The sequence below is a fragment of the Colletotrichum higginsianum genome, chromosome 1 (assembly GCF_001672515.1).
Source record: "Colletotrichum higginsianum IMI 349063 chromosome 1, whole genome shotgun sequence".
Classification (NCBI taxonomy): Eukaryota; Fungi; Ascomycota; class Sordariomycetes; order Glomerellales; family Glomerellaceae; genus Colletotrichum; species Colletotrichum higginsianum.
This window is the reverse complement of record NC_030954.1, coordinates 1,880,183-1,903,302: the sequence shown is the minus strand read 5'-3', so window position 1 is coordinate 1,903,302 and position 23,120 is coordinate 1,880,183. Positions and strand designations below refer to the sequence as shown.

The 23,120-nt window shown below is 55.1% G+C and overlaps 6 protein-coding genes across 6 annotated transcripts; 5 read left to right on the top strand and 1 right to left on the bottom strand.

Annotated features, from left to right (window-relative positions):
* Positions 1 to 3,356: 3,356 nt before the first annotated feature.
* On the top strand, positions 3,357 to 5,464 carry CH63R_00588 (Triose-phosphate transporter; the record flags this gene model as incomplete). Its single annotated transcript, XM_018295563.1, has 3 exons — positions 3,357 to 4,202; positions 4,271 to 4,574; positions 4,626 to 5,464. 3 exons carry the CDS (start codon positions 3,357 to 3,359, stop codon positions 5,462 to 5,464), a joined length of 1,989 nt encoding a protein of 662 aa, XP_018163925.1.
* Positions 5,465 to 6,549: 1,085 nt separating this feature from the next.
* Positions 6,550 to 7,692, bottom strand: CH63R_00587 (RNP domain-containing protein; the record flags this gene model as incomplete). The annotated part of the gene is made up of 1 exon (XM_018295562.1): positions 6,550 to 7,692. The coding sequence occupies one exon, from the start codon at positions 7,690 to 7,692 to the stop codon at positions 6,550 to 6,552; it is 1,143 nt and encodes a 380-aa protein (XP_018163924.1).
* A 2,932-nt stretch (positions 7,693 to 10,624) lies between these two features.
* CH63R_00586 (6-phosphogluconate dehydrogenase, decarboxylating) lies at positions 10,625 to 12,709 on the top strand (the record flags this gene model as incomplete). Its single annotated transcript, XM_018295561.1, has 6 exons — positions 10,625 to 10,638; positions 11,007 to 11,048; positions 11,105 to 11,126; positions 11,190 to 11,714; positions 11,776 to 12,210; positions 12,269 to 12,709. 6 exons carry the CDS (start codon positions 10,625 to 10,627, stop codon positions 12,707 to 12,709), a joined length of 1,479 nt encoding a protein of 492 aa, XP_018163923.1.
* Positions 12,710 to 13,403: 694 nt separating this feature from the next.
* CH63R_00585 (Duf1750 domain containing protein) lies at positions 13,404 to 15,671 on the top strand (the record flags this gene model as incomplete). The annotated part of the gene is made up of 3 exons (XM_018295560.1): positions 13,404 to 13,442; positions 13,494 to 13,757; positions 13,809 to 15,671. 3 exons carry the CDS (start codon positions 13,404 to 13,406, stop codon positions 15,669 to 15,671), a joined length of 2,166 nt encoding a protein of 721 aa, XP_018163922.1.
* Positions 15,672 to 17,503: 1,832 nt separating this feature from the next.
* Positions 17,504 to 19,737, top strand: CH63R_00584 (uncharacterized protein; the record flags this gene model as incomplete). The annotated part of the gene is made up of 3 exons (XM_018295559.1): positions 17,504 to 17,708; positions 17,765 to 18,528; positions 18,580 to 19,737. The coding sequence occupies 3 exons, from the start codon at positions 17,504 to 17,506 to the stop codon at positions 19,735 to 19,737; spliced, it is 2,127 nt and encodes a 708-aa protein (XP_018163921.1).
* Positions 19,738 to 21,366: 1,629 nt separating this feature from the next.
* On the top strand, positions 21,367 to 22,848 carry CH63R_00583 (Transcription initiation factor tfiid subunit 7; the record flags this gene model as incomplete). The annotated part of the gene is made up of 1 exon (XM_018295558.1): positions 21,367 to 22,848. The coding sequence occupies one exon, from the start codon at positions 21,367 to 21,369 to the stop codon at positions 22,846 to 22,848; it is 1,482 nt and encodes a 493-aa protein (XP_018163920.1).
* Between the last annotated feature and the right edge of the window lie 272 nt (positions 22,849 to 23,120).

Genomic DNA, 23,120 nt, shown 5'->3' with positions numbered 1-23,120 from the left:
ATGATAGAAACTGGCAGGTCAAGCTTTGGGTTTAGGTCCCGGGGGGGAAACTCCGGCGATGGGAAGCCACGATCTGCAGATGATGATTGTGGCTGCATACGTAGGAAGGACGCACCGTTAGGCTAGGTAATCAAGGAACTTCGTCATGGTGGTTTCTTAGTGACAGAACCAAGAACGTCCACTAACACGACGCACATCCCTGATTGACCGCGAGCAATTTAGGTGCTGATGCCTACGTCTTTGCCAGACCATCCTTCTGCTGAGCCCTTGCAGTAGTATTTACGAAGCATGAATTAGGTAAATCCCCTCTCCTAGAAGTAAAGCAAGCTGGTATGGAAGATAACCTGGCTCATGAATGATGTTAAGGATCATGTTGATGACGCTCTAAAGATTGCCATGGACATCGAGCCGCGGCTGCCAAGCCCACTCAGAGCACCCCCCCCCCCCCTGGGGAGTTCCCAATGGGTTGTCAGATCTGCACCATATTATGTTTATCTCCTGGAGCTTCGGCAAATTCGAAGGGTGAGCCTGATGATATCTTCTGACATGGGTGTATATAATGATTGAGGTTCTAAATGGACCTGCCTACTGGCGGCATCTGCCTCTCACTTGAGCCTGAGCCGTCCGATCGGATCCGCTTGCGGATACGACGGGAAGGGAGGCTTTCAAACGTCCTATTATGCACGTGTGCTAGCGTGATGGATGACGGAGCCTGACATCATGGGAACTGGTGAAGCGCCTATGGGACTCTCCCCTTAGAGAATCAACATGTTACACCCCCTTTCCCGTTGTTCGAGACATGCAATGCAACGGCGCGATAGCAAAGTGTGGCAGTTGGTGACGAGGAATGCGGCTGGTGTCTCGCTCAATTATCAACCACCCAGTCTCGGAGCAATTCGACGGGCTGGATTAGCGCTGGCTGGGGAATGTACAAGACATTCAACGGGCTCCGACCCCTCTTTCTTCCTTCTCATGGCTGCAACACTCCATAGTCTAGCCTGTGGGGGAGGCTGGCGTTGGCGGTCAAAGCTGCATCTGTCAGTCAATAGTCCCGATTTAAAGCTACCGACCAGGCACAGACGCTCTAGTTCTCGTCTTGTCATCGTCGTCTGTGGGCATGATACTCTTGGATGAGTCCATGTGAAAGGCGGGAAGGGCGGCCGAGAAACACATTTTTTCGGGGAAAGAAAACAGCCCGAGGAAATAAGCATGTTGCACTCTGTACATGGATCACTTTTGGATCTGTACTCCGCAACGTACGTCTCAGGAGAACCGGGCCCGAAAACGAAAACAGCGCAACAGTCTTTTTTTGGAGATCTTGCTTGATACCATTTGAACAACTCCGGGTGCTGGGCCGGCTGGGGTTGTGCTCGGCAGCGGGTCGCGGCATCGCTCGAAAATCCGGGTCGGAACACATGGTGGAATCTTCTCTTCCGACTGGGAGAGGAAGAGTAGTTCCAGTGGGAACGTGGCTCATCGGTGCTGCTGGATGACTAGGTTGGGTTGGATCGCCATGGGCAGTTGGGAAGTTGGTCAACCGAGCACCTTTCTTAGTTGGCTTTCCTCTTTCATGAATCCTTTGTGTAATACAAGCCTGCCGACGGCCGTGACATTTGACCACATGGCCAGCAACCTAGCCGAGAGCCCGCAATGCACACGATGCCATGCCCTGCAGCCAGCCCGAGGGACCGAAGGGGACGGGGAACGGCAATGGGGGCCAAAATGGAGAGGACGATGTTGTGCTAAGGTTCGCTTGAACAGGGCCCCCCAAGTGGACGAGGAAACCCGCGACTTTGGATGTGACGGCTGGACCAAGCTTAACTTGGAGGTTATATGTTTCTTGAGCCTTACTTTTGACGTTGGATAGTCTGGTGTCCGAGTGGTAAGGCGAACTAATGTCTGTGAACCTGAAGCGTCGATTCTTCCGACGACCCTTACAGTCTGAGCCGTGAAACTGCTCAGTCTTCACTGTAAGCTCAGTTGATGGAACTTGTGAAAAAGAGCCAAGGCAAGCTAGTCCAAGTGGTATTGCAGCTAACTTCGCCTATCGTGAGGTAATCTCATGTATGGTATCCGTATTGTGGAAGAAAGGGGGAAGAGTCACTAGGCAATGATAGCCCGCGCAAAAACATAAAGCAAACAAACAGACGAAGTCTGTCGTTCTAGGATGATAGATACACACAAAAACGCGTATTTGGTCTGGGTCATGGGGAGAGATACCCATACGTACGAAAACAGAGATTTGCTCTGCACCAGATGTAATGGGGCTGGCCAAGCTGGCTACTCGGCAGACCCAATGTTTCATTCTTTCAGCCTTCCAGCAACAGTGGTCCTCGGCCCATGATCCCCCATCCTGCCCGAGGTGGATACGCACTACGCTCCATTAGCGGACTGGCATAACTGGGTATGTTCAGTGAGCACCCGGAAGCCCCGCGATGCTTGACTTGTTGCTGTTTACCGTATGTTTCGCGCTGAATCTTCATTGGATTCGCCTCTCCTCCTCGGTCGTATTCTGGTTTGTCTGTTGTGTCCACATTGCATGCATCTCGTTGGTGAGTTGGCAAGTTACAGGGAGAACATGGTAGGCGATCCCTGATGATGACCCTGACCGTCGCGGGACGCGAGGTCCAGTCCTGCGGCAGTAGCCCACGAGTTCGTCTCCACCATGAGGAATGCCAAGACAATATCCACATATCATCTTTGGGAGGGACAAGCGGACACATTGGACACTTCACTTTCTGACAGAGATTGGAGGGCAACCTAGGTAGGTTAAGTTACAGTAGCAGGTCGGTGGCTTGATGGTAGAAGCCCCGTACCGTTCTCCTGATAGATCGCTGTAAGCCTGTAGTCACGGCGACATTTGGTAGGACAGCCACACCCGGCAGCCAGCAGCAACAAATGCACCGTGTCAGAGAAAAAGGGAGAGGGAGGCGGGGAGAGATGAAGCCACAGGCAGATAATACCTACGCTATGGACCTTAGGTTGGCACCTGGGCATGACCGGTACGTACTTGCTAGCAGACCCCGGGCCCCGTTCCCCCACCTGTTGTGGTCCACCATGGTCCACACCAGCCCGGCACCCACCATTTGTGCAACGAAATGGACCAAACGCCAAAGCAGCACAGCCAGCCCAGCCGAGCCCGGACAGCAAACGAGACATGCCCTTCGTCCCGACCATGTCCCGCCCCCATCCGCCAATACCTTGGTACACAGCCAAGCACGCGCACAGCACGAGAGCGAGAGCCAGAGAGGAGCAGCTTCCGTACCTTGCGGCAAACTGGACCTGGATCTGACCTTAGCATATGCTCGCCAGCCCCAGCAGCTTGAGAATCCCACTGTGGAATCCCAGATTAAATCATGCCCCGATCCTCCTCCCCATCCGACTCGACATCATCCTCACTTGTGCATGTGCTGCCTCCCGACCCCAGTCTATCTGCTTCTGCCTCTGCCTCAGCTGTTCCCAGTGCCATATCATCCTCCCCCGATCCCATTGAACACGACGACACCCTCTCCTCCTCCTCCCAAGACCACGCTACTGCTACTACCAACCGACGCCTCCTGAGCCCGTCACCTCTGCTCCTCCCTCCACCTACCGCCCCGTCTCCTGCTGGGCACGCGACCACGTCGACTCAGTCCTCGAACCCGGATGACACCCGGCCACAAGACGTTGGTGTCTCTACCGCCGATCTCGCCCACGCATCTTTGCGCCTGGGCTCCTCCTCCACCTTCATAAACAGCATCAACAAAGAAACTCCTTCCCGCGAGCCCGACAACGTCGACCAAGAATTTGAGATGGAGCCCTTGAAAGAGGCTGGCCACCGCCGACGCCGCAGTTCCCTAATGCAAAACGCCAGCTCAAGCAACCACCAGAGGGTCCCGTCCAGGACTCAGGGAAATCTGCTCGAAGAACCAAAGATATCGGAAGAGAACCTCGGGGCGACGCCGTCGGCCTCCAAAGACGGGGAAGCTGACAGCTTTTCCGACGAGGATCTCCACGACGACGAGGAGACGGGTCTGACGAAGAAGGACAAGAACAGGAAGAAGAAGAAGAGGAGGAACAATACCCGCTTGGACCAGAGAATCGTTCGCGGAGAGATCTCGGCCGAGGAGAAGAAGGAAGCGGACCAAAACGTCTTCAGGAGATCGGTGGTGAACGTCGCTTTGATCTTGCTATGGTATTTGTTTTCACTCAGCATCTCGTTGGTAAGCTTGAATTCACCCTTGTCACCCACCGCCAGCAGAACCCCTAAGCTCACTCTTCGTTTCCGCAGTACAACAAATGGATGTTTGACGAAGACCGCCTCAACTTTGCCTTCCCTCTGTTTACGACCGCTTGCCACATGCTGGTGCAGTTCTTCCTCGCATCCTTAGTATTGTTTCTAGTTCCGTCGCTACGCCCGTCGAATGGCCACCGCCACTCAGATCTGGGCCGCTCAAGGCACGAGTCCGAGCCGGACCGGCCGTTGATGACCAAAATGTTCTATCTGACGCGCATTGGACCCTGCGGTGCTGCGACGGGTCTCGATATTGGACTTGGAAACACTTCACTCAAGTTCATCACCCTCACATTCTACAGTAAGTCCTTTGCGCCTGTCGGACTCGAAACGTGAACTGACGACCTGCTAGCTATGTGCAAATCATCCTCTCTAGCGTTTGTTTTGATCTTTGCCTTTTTGTTCAGACTCGAAAAGCCCACGTGGCGGCTTGTGGCCATCATTGCGACAATGACTCTCGGTGTTGTCCTCATGGTGTCGGGAGAAGTTGAGTTTAAAGTCAGCGGTTTCATCCTTGTTATCTCCGCCGCCTTCTTCTCCGGATTCCGCTGGGGCTTGACTCAAATCCTCCTGCTCCGCAACCCGGCGACCTCGAACCCGTTCTCGAGCATTTTTTTCCTCGCGCCAGTCATGTTCTTGACGTTGATTGTCATCGCCATTCCTGTGGAGGGCTTTCCCGCCCTCATCGAAGGGCTGAAGGTCCTCGTGGCCGAGTGGGGTGTTATCACGACCCCTTTGTTCCTCCTGTTCCCCGGCTGCATCGCCTTTCTCATGACCGCCTCGGAGTTCGCTCTGCTGCAGCGTACCTCGGTCGTCACCCTCTCTATTGCCGGGATCTTCAAGGAGGTTGTCACCATCTCCGCTGCCGCTATCGTCTTCAACGACCGTCTGACGCCCATCAATTTTGTCGGTCTCGTCACTACCATGGGCGCCATCGTCGCGTACAACTTCATCAAGATCACCCAGATGCGTGAGGACGCTCAGAGAGAAGTTCACCGTGGTCACATGGAAGTTGCCTCCGGTACGTCCACGAGTGGCAGCGACAACGACGACGGCGGCGAGGAGACTGGTCTTCTGCGGAACAGCACTGACTACGAAGACAATCTCATCACTGCGGACGGTGATATCTTGCCCAACCCACAACACACAGCGCAAGAGTCGCGGACCGCTCAGGCTCACCGTGACAATTAGACATCCACATCGGGCGTTTTATTCTCCTTTGTTGTATATTCAGGCTGGGGTACCCGGGAAGTCGTACATATGTTTCTCTTTGTGGTGAGTAGAACGCATCTTGCCAATTGGCAGACAGGGCGATATGTAAGGAGTTCGGCGGTCTGTACTCTACCCGAGGAGGATATTCGAGTCCTCCGGGAGGGAGGTTGGTAAAACGGACATACACTTGGTAGGTTTCCTTGTGGACAGAAACCTAGATATTCGATATTCGAAAAGGGGGGGAGCTACATGACGAGGTGGATATACCATTAGCGAGAGAATCGAAGGTAAGATGGGATTCAGGCCGCTGGATTCTGAGATGCCAACTTTTAGTGTAATGCCTAGAGCGGTAAGATGCACAAGAAATGGCAAATTTGTCCCACACCTTGCAAGAGATCTCTTTTCCGAGTTCAAGAAGCAGCAAAGCTTTGGGGTTTGATTGCGAGTGAGTCTCCTCTTGGACACAGCCAGAATTCCATCATGCCTTCCAACAACATCGAATGCCTCCAGCCCAGCCCTTCACTGGGCTAAGATATCGTGGGCCAAAAAACAGCTGTCACGCACCGCATGCCTGCAATAGACGCAGTGACTTGCAATCGGGATTGGCCTCGGCGCTTCAATGCGAAGGAGACATGTACATTTGCCTATCGTCCGAGGTCCAACGGCCGCACAGGTCATGGACGCCATCGACGAGTTTCTGACGTGCCTGAGCAACCGCGTACGGAATCTCCACACGTTCAGTAGTCTGGTCCTGGATTCATCCTTTGTTCGACGGATCACGAAGCTGCCAAGATGAAGCCTGGAACCTGGTCGGGCAAGAGGCGTAAAGGTGCTTATCCACGCGGCTCTGCACAAGATACGAGCTCCCTGGCTGGGGCTTGCAGACATGCAAACAAATTCAAAACTGTAAACATCACAACCGATTCTTGAATTCCGTATGTAACAAGATACTTCTATTGTTGCGTCATGTATCGATGATGGGAATGGGTATGATGAGCCTTCCAACTCCAAAACGCCCCGGGTCTAGCCGAACAAACAGACATATACAGTGCCAGAGGACATGCTCATCCAAGCAGCTTGAGGCCGTTCTTGGTCTTCTGCCCGGGCTTGGTGACGCCGTGACTATGCACGGGGCCGAGATGGGGCTCGTATCCGGTCCCGTCGCTGGCATGCTTGTTCCCACCACCAGCACCGCTGCCATTGCCGGAGTATTTCTTGTTTTTGTTCTTGCGGTTGTTGTGGTCCTTGTCCTTGACGTTGGTGATCTTGATCTCCGTGTTGGCCTTGCGAACAGTGACCGGGTGGCTCTGGATGTACTTGCCATTCATCTCCTTGGCGGCTTGAAAGAAGTCGTCAGCGTCGCTAAAGGAGACGAAGCCGTAGCCCTTTGATTTGGCGGTGCGCTTGTCGCGGATGACGCGCGCCTTCTGCACGGATTTCCACCGCGAGAAGGCCTTGAGCAGAGACTCATCCGTCACCTCGCCCGCAAGGTTGCCAACGAAGAGGCGCAAGTGGCTCGGATCCCACTCGGCAAGGCTGTCATCCGTCCATTTTTTGCCGCCGCCCTCTCGGACGACAGTCTTCTTGCGTTCCGGTGGCTGATTCGCCGCTGCCGCTGCCGCTGCGGCAGCCGCGGGATTGGGAACGGCTGAGAGGTTTGCTGCGGAGTTGCCCGTCGCCGGGGTACCGCGGCCGCCAGAGCCGACGGCGGCGGTGGTGTCTCTGCCCGTCGGATCCCGTGAACTGTACGCGCTCTGCCATTGGGCTATTTGCATCGCCATGTCCGGATCGTAGTCCGCAGCGCTGCCGGGGACGGGGAACGGGTTCCGGATCTGCGGCCCGGCGCCGTAGACCGAGGGCGGCGCATTGTAGCCGGTGGCCTGGCCGTAGCCGGCGGCAGCTTGTGGGTATTGATTATAGGAGGAGGGCGGTGCCTGGTAGGGGCCGGCGCCGCCTACCGAGGGCGAAGAGTGTTGCGGGTAGGACTGGTAGGGGGCGCCATAGTTGGCGGCGGGCGCGTTGGCGTAGCTCGGTGCGCTCGAGTAAGTGGGTGCCGCCGAGGCGGGCGCGCCGAAGGCGGGCTTAAAGGCGGACTTGAAGCCTCCGGAGGTCTTGGGCGGGGGCGGACGCGCGGGTAAGGAAGGGTGCGAGGACGGGTTGCCGGTGGAGGGCCCGCTCGAGATACCTGGAGGGGGCGGGTAGGCCATGATGAATGAACTGCGGATTTTGAAGGTGGTTTTTTCGGAGCAAGTCGCGTGGGCTTGCTTGAAAGCTTTTTCTGTGTATGGTAACGTACCTCTGAGCCTGGATATTCCCGCTCAAAGAAGTCAAGATCTCCTTTGCCCGTTTGCTATTGCCGACGGTTCACGTGTTGTCTGTCGGAGCTGGCGCAAATGCAGAGATGGTCTGGTGGTGAAATCGGAGAAAATGCGACGATGGAGTTTCAGCCTCGGCGAAGGCCACTGAGCCGATGTGGCTGGTAACTAAGTCCGATCACGTCACGTGACTTTACTGTTGCGGATTAGCTGACAAGTGAAAAAGAACCTTGGCAGTTTCTCTTGTGGAGACACAAGGACCGCAACTGCCGTCAGTTAAACGACAACGCTTAGGTAAGCCCGTCCATTCCCGAGGTCCTTTGTGCCAAGTCTGATCTGAACCTAAGTCAAAGGCGGAAAACACGAACGGAATTTCCGTCTTGAGCCATTTGATATTTGGCCCTGCCGCTTCGCTCCGCCCGGCTTGGTTTGTCAACCGTCCAACCCATCTCACGATCGGCTTCTGTCCCTGCATCAGCTGCATTTTATCCGTCGGACATGACCAGGCGGACATAGCGGACAATTGTTAGTGCAATTATTCGGTGTTATGCCGCTGAATCGCTGACTGACATCATGGAACCCAATGCTATGTTTTTCCACGGTCGGGTCCATGCCAATCAATGATGCGCGTGGATTCACAGCGGAGCTCTAGCGGAGTTCGCAACCGATGACTCCGGGGTCGTGCGACCGATTCAAGGCCCGAAGGCGGCGGCGGTTTACCCCCACTGAGACTGAGCCAGATTTGTCAGTGTATGAGCAGAGAGCACGGATGCACTGTTGCTCTACCTGCCTCCGGCCACACCTTGAGGTACCTTGGGAGATGGAGGTGCGATATTTTCTGTCCCTTCTGCTGAGGACGTGGGTCTCAACGAACCCAATAGATTGAGTTGCTTGCCTAGCCAAGCAGTCCAACTGGAGGAATTCGAGGGGCTTCTTACGGTCAGCTTCGGTTTGGTTGGGACCGACTTGCTCTGCACACCCATTGAAGCGCATGTCTGATTTGTCGCGTATGCCGGACAGTGTCCGCTATTCGCCGGCCGGCCAGGGATAGTAACCGCGAGGCGCATACGTATCACTCGCTGCCTCTTCTCATTCATGGCTCGAGTGAGCCAGTGAAGAGGCAAGGCTACAACTTCCGCGTCCAGAACGAGTGCCGAGCGCGCTCGCGCGCGCGCGCTTTCGAAAGAGCAGCGACATCACGGCATCCGCTTGGGACTTGGCGGCAGCCGGAGTCTCTCTCAGCCCACGGCACGGAGCTTGGGGGTGTTTTCCATGCCGAAGGAACGGAATGGCCTCCAATGGGTTGAGGCACATGCTGGTTCGTGCAGGGCGGCTCTCGAGGGATATTCCGAACAATCAGATACATCTCCTTCCTTAGTCCCCTCCCCCTGCAACCCAAGACGGTCCAGGAGCCTGCGAAGCGAAGCGAGCTGCGAATGAGCGAGTACCGGAGCTCCGTTTGGCGGGCGATGATAGGTATTTGCCGCCAGACGGGCAGGGCGCAGGTTCGCAGTTCTCATTAGCCAGAACTTCAGAAGGGCCCCCCGCGCCTTTTTAGACCGAGCGTAGAGTGTTCCTCCGCGGTCGTGTAGTTGCGAAACGTCAGGGTCTGACGCATCGAGTTTGAATACCGGAGTCACACATTTCCCTGGAACACACAGAGTGTGAGACACACCCGCCGCGGCCAATTAAGTAAGGTGCCTATCGCCGAACCGGACCACAACTGGACGGATCCAGAAGCGCCTTTTTGCGCGACGAGCTTCGTCAGGCTGGCGCGCTGCTTGACTAAAACACCACCCGGCGTGGAGCAGGCATGATTGTCGTTGCTGGGCCGCCATCCGCCGCGCGGGCCGGCCTTTGGCACAGTGCGGCAACCGTGGTACTTCCCTATCCTCTCCCATCACTGTATGCCCTCGGATATGGCCGATGCTGTACCGTGCCCGGATTCTCAGGCCTCGTCTCTCTGGCAGTGTTCTAATCCTGCCAGAGTCGACCAACACAATCGCTGAGAGGAGGAGTAGGGGGCGCTTCAGCAGCGCGGGAAACACGAGGTAGCAGAAGACCATCGTCATATCTGCCCCTCCATGACAAACCGCCCAATTGGAGGCGGGGTGAGGAGAGCCTTGATGGGGCTCCACGTCCGGGTGGTGATGTAGGTGTCCCTCTTCTTTCTGTCCAGAGGTATCCGTACGGAAGTGCTGGAACTGAAAGTGGGATGCAAGATTACAGGTTACCAGCACGGTACCTCCTGGTCTATGAGTAAGCTCTGGCTCTGGCCCGCCAACGAAGCCACTCACTGCAAGCCAGTCCCGTCGTCAAAGCAGCCCTGTCATTGTCAACAGCCGTAAAGATCGGCCAGTCCCACTTTTCTACACAGTCTTTGACGATGATTCCCATTCAACCCCCCAAAGACGAAGAGACCAGAAGAGAGGAAAAGGTCGAAGTTAGCCATGGGCTTGCCCACTGGCGAAGCTTACGGAGCTTGTGCAGCACCGGGGCGGGTTGGTGGGAGGACGGACTAGACTGGCTGACTGAGAGGACTAAGAGAGGACTCGGAGAAGACTGGGAGTGTGTGCACATCCTGCGCTTGTCAGGGTGGCCCCTGCCACTAACGCAAACCCCCTACCCCCTCCTACCCCTCCGTCGACCCTCCCCCCTACAAACTTCGTCCGGGTTGACGAAAGCTGCAGCTTCCTGTCTCCTTCTTGACACATTCCCTAGAGATAAATAACTCGACTCTCCCGCAGTCATCGCAGAATCGCGTGTTCGAACCTCTCCTCCATCAAACAACCCCCCACGTTGAACCACCGACACATCATTCATCATGTCTGGACCTGTGTAAGTAGTCTTCGTCTGCTTCCAACCCCTCTTCGACGGAAAGCCATGCTACCCCACCACCCCGCTCCCGGCCTCCGATGCTCACAACGACGACAATGTCTGCCAATTCGCGCATGTCGGCGTGTGTCGTGATGTTTCGGACTTGGTGCGCGGGCTCATGGGAGGTGGTTTGCATTAATTGGTCCATCAACCGTCCACCTCCTCCCCACGACCTCGACACATAACACATACTCATACTCGCAATGCAGCGCTCGTCTGGCCAACATAGTGGCTGGCGTTGTGCCTGCTCCGAGGTCCCGCTCCGTTCTTCTCACAACTGGTTACTGAACGCCCGGCCCGTGAACTTTGAAGCTGACGATGCATCACAGCGCTGATATGGGCCTCATCGGCCTGGCCGTTATGGGTCAGAAGTAAGTCTTTCAAGCCCTCGCTGGAAACAGGAGTTGTATTCTGACAAGTAGCACAGCATTATCCTGAACGCTGCCGACGTTTGTCATCCCTCTCCTCATAGACGCTTCCAAGCCACTTCAAATTGCTGACGATGTACACAGCACGGTTTCACCATCGCTGCATTCAACCGTACCGTCTCCAAGGTCGACAAGTTCCTCGCCAACGAGGCCAAGGGCAAGTCCATTGTGGGCGCTCACTCCATCGAGGAGTTCGTCTCCAAGCTCAAGAGCCCCCGCCGTGTCATGCTTCTTGTCCAGGCCGGCAAGGCCGTCGATGACTACATTGAGACCCTCATCCCTCTCCTTGAGAAGGGCGACATCATCATCGATGGTGGTAACTCTCACTTCCCCGACTCCAACCGCCGCACCCAGTACTGCTCTTCCAAGGGAATCCGCTTTGTCGGTTCCGGTGTGTCCGGTGGTGAGGAGGGTGCCCGCTACGGCCCTTCCTTGATGCCCGGTGGTAACGAGGAGGCCTGGCCTTACCTCAAGGACCTCTTCCAGTCTATCAGCGCCAAGAGCGACAACGAGCCCTGCTGCGACTGGGTTGGTGACGAGGGTGCTGGCCACTACGTCAAGATGGTTCACAACGGTATTGAGTACGGTGACATGCAGCTCATCACTGAGGTATGTTAACAAGAATCGGGCTTGTTTTCGGTTAACCGCTACTAATATTAATCACACACAGGCCTATGACATCCTGAAGCGTGGTCTTGGTCTCTCCAGCAAGGAGATTGGTGATGTCTTCGCCAAGTGGAACAAGGGTGTCTTGGACTCTTTCCTCATTGAGATCACCCGTGACATCATGTACTTCAACGACGACGATGGCACCGCTCTCGTCGAGAAGATCCTCGACAAGGCCGGCCAGAAGGGTACCGGCAAGTGGACTGCCGTCAACGCTCTTGACCTCGGCATGCCCGTCACCCTTATCGCTGAGGCTGTTCTTGCCCGCTGCTTGTCCGCCATCAAGGAGGAGCGCACCAAGGCTTCTACCCTTCTTTCGTACGTGGGCCGCAACAGCAAGTTTGAGGGCAACAAGGAGCAGTTCATCGACGATCTCGAGCAGGCTCTGTACGCCTCCAAGATCGTCTCTTACGCCCAGGGCTTCATGCTGATGCAGGAGGTATGTGCCAACGCCAAAGTTCCTGACAAAATACCGCACGATACTAACAACACACTAGGCCGCCAAGGAGTACGGCTGGAAGCTCAACAAGCCCTCTATCGCCCTCATGTGGCGCGGTGGCTGCATCATTCGTTCCGTCTTCCTCAAGGACATCACCAACGCCTACCGCAACAACCCCGACCTTGAGAACCTTCTCTTCGACGACTTCTTCAACAAGGCTATCCACACTGCCCAGCCCGGCTGGAGAGACGTTGTCTCCAAGGCCGCGCTTCTCGGAATCCCAACCCCGGCCTTCTCCACCGCTCTGTCCTGGTTCGACGGTTACCGCACTAAGGACCTCCCTGCCAACCTTCTCCAGGCCCAGCGTGACTACTTTGGCGCACACACCTTCCGTGTCAAGGAGGAGCAGGCTAACGAGAAGTACCCTGCGGGTCAGGACATCCACGTTAACTGGACTGGCCGCGGAGGTAACGTCTCTGCTTCTAACTACAACGCATAAATGGTTTCCGGATGGGTTATGAGTAGATTTTAGGCAAGGGCACGCTATGATACCTGGTATAATGGTGCCAGGAAAATGAAATTAAATGATTCCACACAACTTGCAAAAATGATCGCTATTTGCTGCAAATGTGACTTCCGGTTTTTAGCTGCAGTCTGTGATTACTGGCTATGGCGTCGCTCATCGGCTTCACTGACTGGCTTCGGCCGGTCTGTTGCTCACCTGGGCCGATTATTGTCGTTACTAACCATCTTGGCCACAATACTTACGTTGATAGAACTCACGTTTACCCACCCTCCGTAAACGTGTCTGGCAACCTGGGTATCTACCGATTATTGATGACTAAGTATACCTAGCAACGCGTCAAGCCGACGGAACAGGCGCGCACGGTCCCCACAGACAGCGCAATCTTGATTGGCTGCAGCGCGGTCGGGGGCCTTCTCAGGCACTGTAGCCTCTTCGTCGCGACAAATTTGGGGACCACGAGCCGGCCAACAGTCCAAATCACCCTTCATCAACAGCAGCCTTTCAATTCGTCGCGACGTCGCCCATCGAGCTTGTTTTACGACCACAATCCTCCTTGTACTCAAGCGCACACCGAGGCGACTGTTATCAGCTTTGCGCTCCAGACCACTGCGTGTCAGCACCACCCACCCATCAGCCTCGCACATTGCGTCCTCGACCGCGATCCACCATGGCGCAGGACCCGAGTGACGGAATTGATCAGGAGCTCGTCAGTAGCTTGATCTACCCTTTAATGACCTTCTCGCTTATACTTCTGTAGCTGAATCACGCTCATCTTATATCTGCCAATCATTATGCCGACCAGGCGCGTGTTGACCTGAACCAAGTTACTAAATGGCTGATGGCTGCGCCCCAAGTTGCGAAAGACAAAGCTCCCTTCTTCTGGACCTACCTCGACCGACCCCGCGATGGCCAAGTGTACCTTACATGGCAACCCCTCAAGAGGCTTGGAACAAATTTCGCGAGCGACGGAATGATATGGGGCCCCGAGCAATACCATAGACAGGATGTTGGAAACGGACTGGTACGCACCTTGCCGCATTGTCGAAGTCTAACGATCTGACCATGAGCACAGTCTCTCGAAATTCACTACGTTAAGTCAGGTTTCGTACCCGGCGAGCAGGTTGCCATGCACGCGCGTCGCAGATTTCGGCTTGTGCCGTCGCAGACCGGCGTCATGAACGCGCCGCAGCCGGATATCAGTCTTTGGATCGTTCATTATGGCCCTTCCGACCCTCCCGACCGCGTTCCGGTCAACCTGATACCCGTTTCCCAAGAGACCCAGCACATTATGGCGACCCGTAATCACCTCCAGAAGTGTGGCCAGATTGCTCGCAAAGACTTCATGCTCTCGGATCGCGCCAGTTGGCCCCAAATTCAATTTCCCCGCAACGGTGGACGGCCACAAATGTATAACCCGCCGGCACAGTCACGGCGTGTTCCGCAGCAGATGGCCTATCCCCCAGCCGGTCCTCAAGGTCGCCGCGGCCGCCAACAAGCGCAGGCACAGGCACAGGCACAGCAGCATCAGCAGGCTCTAGCCCATGCCGAGCCCCTGCACGACGATGAGGAGCTCGAGAAAGATCTTTTTGACCACCTGACTCCTAGGGACATATCCTTCGCGCGGTATCAGCAGAACCACGAGTGGATGGAGGAAATTGTGTCTTCCCCTTACGCCCTTAGTCAGATCGCACCACCTGATCTTGGTCTTGGGCTCAAGGGAGAGTTGGCGCCTCTGACTGACGGAATCTTCTCTGCGCAGAGTGCGAACGCGCTCACCGAACCACCTCAAAAACCGTACATTGGTCGTCTGGAGCCTGGACTAGCCGATGAGTTCAGGAAAAGAGTCCAGGAGCATCTTGAGGCAACGAAGGCCGAGATGGAGAAGATGAAAGCGGAACATGCCAAGAACATGGCCAGTCTCAAGACTAGCTCGGTATATGTGGATGCCGAGAAGGATGTTAAGAACTCCATCCAGGAACGTGGTCCGGAGCCATGGCGCATCGAGGGCCACTACACAGATTCGGACGACAACAACGGGTCATGGTCGCAAAAGCACAACAAGAAGGTGGACGAGATCGTGGCCCAGGTTGAAGCCAACCTTGGCCGACACATCGAAGTTCTTCATAATGTCCACCGGATACAAGACGGTGGTTTTCAGGAGCCCGCTCCGGAGCCCATCAAGGAACCTTCACCCGCCCCGCCCCGGGCAAGCTCTCCGGCGCAGGCTGCTGGCATTGACGCGGGTGCTCCAGAATCGCGACGGCCATCGCAGGCGGGCTCTAATCATAGCGGGGTGATGGTGGGTGACTCGGACATCGATATGGGCGGAACTGCGGCAGGACTCCTGGATGAGTTGCACACCGGGTTCTCCGCCAACTCCACTCCGCTGAACAACTTCCCTACGCCGCAGACTCACCTTAATTCAACGGCTGGAACCCCTGCCAACGTGAATGCGCCCTCGCCTGCACCGATTCCTCCAACCATCCCCGAGGAGACTGAGGCTCCAGCTTCCAACGACACTTCTGCTGTCCTCGGAGAGGATGTTCCCATGGGCAACACAGAATCGACCAAGGATGCCTCCGCCACCGCGCCTGATCAAGGAACCGACAGCGGGGAGTGGGTGGTGGTGCCTAAGGGAGGAACATCGCCCGATCCCGCTGTTGCTCCCGGCACCGGCACGACCGAGGGCGACGAACCCAAACCGGCCGCCAAAGCCTCATCCGCTGCCGGAACGCCAACGGAGACTCAAACCCCCGGCGGCTTTAGTTCTTTGGGCGACCTCGACTCGGCCGGTGATGCGATGGCCAGCTACGGGGCGTCCATAGGAGACGGTTTGGACATCAACATGGAAATGGAGGACTCTGCCTTTGGAGATGCTTTCCACGGCGTATCTAGTAATGACACGCCAGGAAACCAGTCCGAAGGCGGTGCCTAGGTAGAGTATATCGGATCACTGTCCTAGACAAGATCGGTAGATGAGCTTCGGACGGCAACGGACTGTATATTTAGGCGAGATGGTCTCTTTCTTAACGTGGCCGACGTCCACGGTTTGCCATCGCGTTATGGCGTTTACGTTAATAGGTGCAACTGTATGTGCGGTATCACACGGTTGGTTGCAGAATGAAACGATGTTAAGCCCCCCCCCCCAAGCCTTGGAACACAGCACCGATCCCGTTCAGTAAGCTCACCTGTGCTTGATGATGTCCGATAATTTTGTTATCTGATGTAGGTCGATGCGGGGACTACTTAATGAAGATTGGAACAGCTGTTGGAAGCCGTGCAATTCTTTCCCATCTCGAGACAACTGCACCATCTTCGTCAGGCGTTGGTCACCCACGACCAACCAATCAGCAAATCCACCGCAACTCTACGGCGTCAACTGCGCGCCAGCAGGGAAAACGCGAGGTCACCGCATTCAGAGCTGTACAAGCGCCACGAAGGAAGGCATGGGGCCCTGAAGTGACAGGGTCAAACACGGAGAAAATGGTGATACATGGCGGCTCATCCCAGACCAGCCGGTTTGCATTGGCATGGGGGGGATAAAGGTCAGTGCGGCCTGTTAGCGATTTGCCGGTTCTGGCCCATTCGGCCTTAACATAGCCCCACATCTACACTTGGTTCCGGGTGAGAGGTTTGGGTTTGATCAACCCCAGGGACGACGTCTCAGCTGCAGCTTTTTACAACACTCTCCACCCCCCTGTCATCCCGTCTGTCAACGTCAACAGTCAGAAAGATGGGCTCTCCCGGCGTCTTTCGCGACAAGGTCAGATGAAAAGAGGATGCCTGGTACTGTACGACGCTTTCGCGCCGAGCTGCCCGGGAGTTGCGGGCGTTTCCTTGCTATAACTCATGCTTAAATCCAACTCTGCTGAGACGAAGCTCCGAGGAGCTTTGTGCAGGATGACAAACAAGCTCTCGACATCAAGCTGCCATGTTGGATTGGACCTCTTGCACAATGTGTCACGATACCAGGCTATTAGCCGAGAGGGTGCCCAGCTGGATATCGGCAGCCGATGAAGCAAGCCCTAGGTGGTCGCGAAACCCGAACTTGGCCACTCTTGCGGAATCCTCCACGTACTTCACCTCCACCATCATCGCCCCTCGCTGTGGCGTTTCGAGTTCCGTTGAGTACCCAACTCGGCCCCGAATGGCTAGGTCCTTTACGGAAATGTTTCTTATGCTTCGGGGTGGTTCAGTGGCCTCGGCCCTCCCTGCCCACACCATCGAACGAACCAGGGGTTTATGTGTGATGCTGTCGCCGTAGCGTGTGTCGGCCGATGAGACGCTCCTTGCACCCCTGCCCAGCCTTTTCTTTCGGTCTTAGGAAGACTCTCTGGGGATATCTGTCATGGAGGAGCACCCTCCTCCTCTTGTCAAGGGTTGGCTTACACGCAAGAGACTACCCCGTCGTCAAAACGTCGTCCATCCGGACGGGTCCCCTAACTTCTCTTCCCTCCGTCTTCTCTTTCAATAGATCGCGTTTTTCCCCTTCTCTTCGTGTTCCCCTTTTGGCATTGTTCGTCTTCGATTCTGTTTACTGGCGGCCTTTCTCAGACTCCTATCTTTTTTACATTCTCTTCTACCAGTCTGCAGGTCAGCTTCTTTTCAAGCAAACTCATTCGTTACACTCTTTCGAAATTAATACCCGAGCCCTAGTTGGCAATTTTTCTCTTCTAATTTGTAGTTCAATTCGATACGTGGCCTTCAATAAGAACTGGTACATCGACTCAACATACTTCTTCTTTCAACAAACCACGACAGGATAGAATGCGATTCTCAAAGTCCCTGGCGCTGTTGTTTGGCACTGCGCTCTGTGAAGCACAAATCTCGAAGCCCAGAGGAGGAGATGTTCTGCAGCCCAACCAGAAGTTCGAGATCGAGTGGCAAACGACTGGTCTGCAGGCGCCTATCAATATTGACCTTGTCCCCAATGGCAAAACAGACCTGTCTGTCGTTGCCGAGAAGATAGGAGGTAACACTTCCTCCTTCGTCGAGATCTGGGTATCTTGAAATTGACGTACTCTGCAGTGCAAGTCAACAACATCGGCCGACTGAACTGGACCCCGAGCGCCTCCATCACAGCCTTCGAGAGTTTTGCCATCATCATTACCGATTCCGCTCAGGCTGTTGTCATATCCGAACCTTTCCAGATTGAGAAGCTGGTCCAGCTGCCTGTGGTACAGACACTTCTTGGGGCGGAAGTCCAGTTTGTCACTGCGGCGGCTGGTCCTCCCAAAATCGTGTTCTCTGGGGACCTACCTCCCGAGGCTATTCCTGCCGGTTTTGTTGCTACTGATGCCACTCCCACCGAACCCGTCCCCTCCCAGTCGTCTGCACCTGTCGAAGAGACATCCGTGCAGGGTAGTTCGTTTGGGCCTGCGCCTGTCAAGCTAACTCCAGCCCCTTCCGCCTCTCCCGAATCTGCCCCTTATAAGGACACCCTCTCCGAGCTTAATCCAGCTTCTTCCGCGCCAGTCGAAACCTCTATTCCTCCAGCCGACGACAGCAAACCCCGCGAACCTGACAACGTCGCCCTTAGTCCAACGCTTCCCGCCCCCAAAGTGACTCCGATAGCACCAGTCGATGGCGGTGGTGTGAACTTTCAGCTTACATCCAGTTCCTCAGCAGTACCCAAGGGCCAAACGTCGGTGCCTCTGTCTGACGCAGCTGAAACGATCTCAACTTTCTCAATTCCTTCGTCCAGTAGTGAACCACCTAAAAGTTCTACTCTGCCCGAGTCCTTCCCCTCTCTTCCAGCTGCCAATAACCAGATAGCTCCGCCAAGGGCTGAAGTAAGTCTCTCAGCTGTGAACCTACAATGGCACCCTGCTAATAGCAGATAGCAACCACCAGCTCCGATTTCGGTCCCCGTTTCTACTCAGCCCGCTGATATCGCCGTCCCAGTCCCAGAGAACCGCACCAGTATCGCGCCAGAAGCACCAGTTGCCCCTACTCAGCCAGCAGAGGTCGCCGTTCCGAGTCCAGCAAACCGCACAAGCATTGTCCCATCAGCATCGTCCGCCCCTATCCAGAGTCTTCCAATCGTTAGTCTTCCACTGTTGAATACTAGCGCTCCCGCTGGTCTGCCGGCCATTCCGACCACTGAGCCAGCCGCTGCTGCGCCCGTCCCCATTGCTGCACCAGCCTCTTCAAACCCCTTCAGTAATGGAACAGCTACTGCGGGAAACCCTGGCGTTGTTCCAGGCGTCGCTGCTCCGACGGGGTCGCCTGCCCCTTTCCCGCAACCTGGGCCCTCTATTCCCTCCCCAGCAACAGGATTGAACGGCACTCTGCCTTCAAATGAAACTTTGCCTACAGGTTTTACACCCCTTAACCCCATTCAGACCGGTACCGCCACGCCAACCATTAGTGGCTCAATCGGATCAGGTGGGCAGGCTCAAGAGACTTCCTTGCCTGGAGGATATGAAGGCGGCGATAAAGGCAGCGATGAAGGTAGCGAAAAGGGCAATGGCAACGGTGGCGGCGGCGGCGGCGGAAGCGGAAGTGGAAGCGGCAGCGACAATGGTGGATCGGGTTCCGGGAGTGGTTCTGGATCTGGTACCGGTAGTGGTGCTGAAACTGGCAGTGGAGGTAACGGCAGTAGCGGCGAAAGAACCGGGGATCGCAACGATGACAGCGGCTCCGGCAATGACAGCTCAGGAGGCGGAGGTTCTAATGGCTCCGTTCCAGGCTCTGGTGACGCGAAACTTGGTGGATCAGCACCAGATGGTCAGCCAGCCGTTCAACCACAGCTTGGTGTTGGGGCTGGGGCTACCTCCGTTCGCCCCGTCGGCCCAAGTGTTACTTTACCGTCCTCTCTAATGACGTCGATGGTACTGGCCACAGCAGCCGGCGCTGGGGCGCCCACTGGTGGGCTTTTCGCGGTGACGACGGGCCCGGCTGCACTCAAGCCTGTCTCCGCGGGAAGTAGGACGACTCAGAGCGGTTACTTTGCGGCTCTTGCAAGTGTCGCGGGCGCCATTGCGGCCATTCTACTGTAGTAACAGGGACATTAGGAATAGATAAGTGAAGCTGGGGAGGTTTAGTAGCATTGTGGCCATGCTGCCCTGCGGTTGGATTCACTTTGTCCATATTTGTTCCGGCCTGAGAAGCAGTACTCTTGTAGCCGGAGCGGATGTGCAAGAATGTAAAATGTCACATATTCAAGGTTTCCGTTATGGACAAGTACTCTCTTGCCGTTAGCCGCATTGCAGTCTCGGATCAAAGGACTGATTCCTTAGCAATGAAGTAACTCGTCAAAGGAACAGGATACTGTGAATCTAGTCTTTTTGTATTGGCTTGAAATAAAATCACCTTTTCAAAACACACTATACCTAACAGCCTTCAGTTAGAGAGGACGTAAAAGTTTGGGACTGGCCAAGTGAAACATCAACCTATACTTCAGAAGCTTGACACATCTAGGTCCATACATGCATATCACGGTCATTGGTGACAATATAATAACACAGAAAGAAAGAGAGAGCCAGGCCCCTTTTTGGCCAATTGGGTTGGCTCAGGCCTTCGGCTTTGAAATAAGATCGCAACCCTCCCAAGCTCTTTCGTATTTCTCGCGTTAGTGACCGCAGACATGACAAACTCGTTTCGATAGACCCCACACGACGCAGGCTTCGTTATTGAGCATATGCTAGAAACATGACTTCTCGAAGACAGCTGGCTGCTTCCCGTCGCACATCTACATCCGTCGCGATGAGGTGCCTTCCTCCCATGGGCGCCTCATTGGTGACAGTCAAGACAAGCACGGGTGTTAGAAAAAGACTGCTTGTACTGATCTAACTTGCTCGTCCCAAATTGCCTGGAAAGTGGTGACAGCTCGTGACTTCCAGCCACGATCTCATCAGCACGCAGATCTGACCTTGCTGTCCCAATGATTGACGGAGAAATCAAGGCCCGAGGTGAGGATCATAAATTTCAACGGTGAAAACGAGAAAGACATCTGTCACATTAGTGGACCATACGAGGAGCCTAGAAACATAGCTGCCTTTCCTAAGGCAGATAGGTACCCAGGCAGCAGGCATTGAGGGAGCTTTCCGATCTGTTGCCAAGCTTTGCTGCCAATCGGTGTTGGTGATTAAATAGCGTCCGTGCGCCACGCTACAGGGGGGCGATAGGTGTTTGTCACGCTAAAACTCACTACACGCGACCTGCAAGGCTGTTTGGTCCCCCATAAATTAGTAGGTACCTACCCTCCAGAGTTCAGTGTGGGTGAAGTACCTTCCCGAAGGTAGGTACTCTAGCCCTGCTCTTGCGCCTCCGGCAGTGAAGCAACCTTCAATAGCTTTACTTCTTTACATTGGGTGAGTAGGCAACTGCAGCCTTCTCGCAAGCTCAGTATTCCTCGCTGCCCCAGATCTTTGACGATACTTCTCAATACCCCATCTACCTAGGTAGTTTTACGCCATATATGTCTTGTGTTTTCCTCTCAGCTACCTAGGCATTCCAATACTATCTGTATGCGCTCTGCCTAAGTCCCCGCGACGATCGAGGCGCGCCTGCTATTTGGCGTTTAAGTTCCCTTCCCGGCACGCATCGACGAACAAACCATCCAAAGCGCCTCCGACTAGCGAACACTTGGACGAAAAAGGAGAAAATCAGCATACGAATTTCCGAACATGCCAGACATCAGCGCTCCACCGCCCCGGCCGAAGCTGAAGCTCAGCGTGGGCTCGCGACAGTCCTCGTTCAGCGAACAGAATGGCGCGACGCCGTCGGCTTCGACTCCTTCCTCCTCGATGAAGATCAAGCTGAAGGCATCACAACCACCGACACCAGCTGGACCCGCGGCGCCTGCCCCGTCCAAGACGAAAGCTGGAAGGGTTTCCAAGCCCACAACCAAGATCATTGAATCCAAGAAGCGGGAACAGGACGAAGATGACGATGGCATGAACCATCCGTCCAAGAAGATCAAGCTTCTGAAAACGCCTGTTGTGTCGACGCCTAGGACAGGTCATATCGTTGTTAAGTCAAAAGGCAAACCGCCTGTTCACCCACCCGGCGACGGTTATGACTCCGAGGCTAGTGACCAGGAGAAGGACCCTACAATCGAGGAGCAGTTCATATTGCGCATGATGCCCGGCGAGCATTGCGAATATGTCAGGAAGTGCATTGAGGAAGGCAAGGTCGGCATCCCTAGAAAGGATGGCGGCGCTGACATAATGATGAAGTTCTTCGACGAGGACACCCGGCGCGCCATGGTAGTAGTAAAGGGTCAGCCTTATGCTGCAGTCATGGTCGAACTGCCTACGATCACGGAAGGCATGAAGTCTTGGGACCGAAAGACCCTCATGAAATCTGCCGACATTTGCCACATGCTCCTGGTGTTCCAGCAGGTCCGGAGCGAGGAGGAGGCGAAAAAGGCGCCGTTACCTGCAATGATCCAACCTGGATTCAAATGGCCGCACGGTCTGACACCCCCTATGCACGACGCCACCAACCAAAGATTCGCCAAGATCATCAGTCGCTCGGAGATCGAGCTGAAGGAAAATGAGGTTAAGAAGCTCTTGCAGGCCGACGCGGCCGCCATGTCCTCCAGATACGAACTCATCGACGACAGAAAGATGCAGTCTGGCGACGAGTACTCCGAAGACGAACAAGACGCCGACGGCGAGGCTGACGACAGCGGGTATTTCCCGGCTGACGGCTACAACGACGGCGAACTCGATGAACATGATGACGACTTGGAGGCTGAGCTAATGGCTGCTTTCGAGGAGGAGGAGGCGATGAACCAGGCCACGACAGAGGCAGGCACACCAGCGACACAACTCGAGGCTGCTACCCCCATGACCATGAACACCGGCACACCCGCACCTAATGCCCACGATAGCGGTGACGGAGAAGAGTCTGTCGCCAGCGAGGAAGACGAAGATGACGACGACGATGAAGACGATGACGACAAGGAGCGGCTGGACGAAGTCAAGGCAGTCCGGGAGGACATTACACAGCTCAAAAATGAGATCGCGAAGAAGGAGCAAGAGAAGTCGAATCAGACGAATAAGATTCTGAAGAACCGCGTCGAGGCTCGCTTGAAGGATCTGAGAGCAGAGCTGTCGCTCAAGCAAGCATCCATTGGGGAACAGGAAGAGGATGAAGACTAGCAGACGTGTTAGTGGTGGTCTCGACAATGTGTATTCTTAGCCTCTTGCCCTCGAGCTTTGATACCAAAAGACAGGGCGCTTTGTCAACAATGTCTCTTGATCTTGGTGCTCAATGTTTGATATTTTAAGTGATAAGACGAGCCGGCGATGCCGACAGTAAATATTGTACAAGAGTCCCCTTTAGCTTGACTCCCTTATGATACACACAACCCTAGCCGCGTACGCTACCACGCCAGCCGTGGCAGCGCAAGACACAACGGCATCAACGCCAA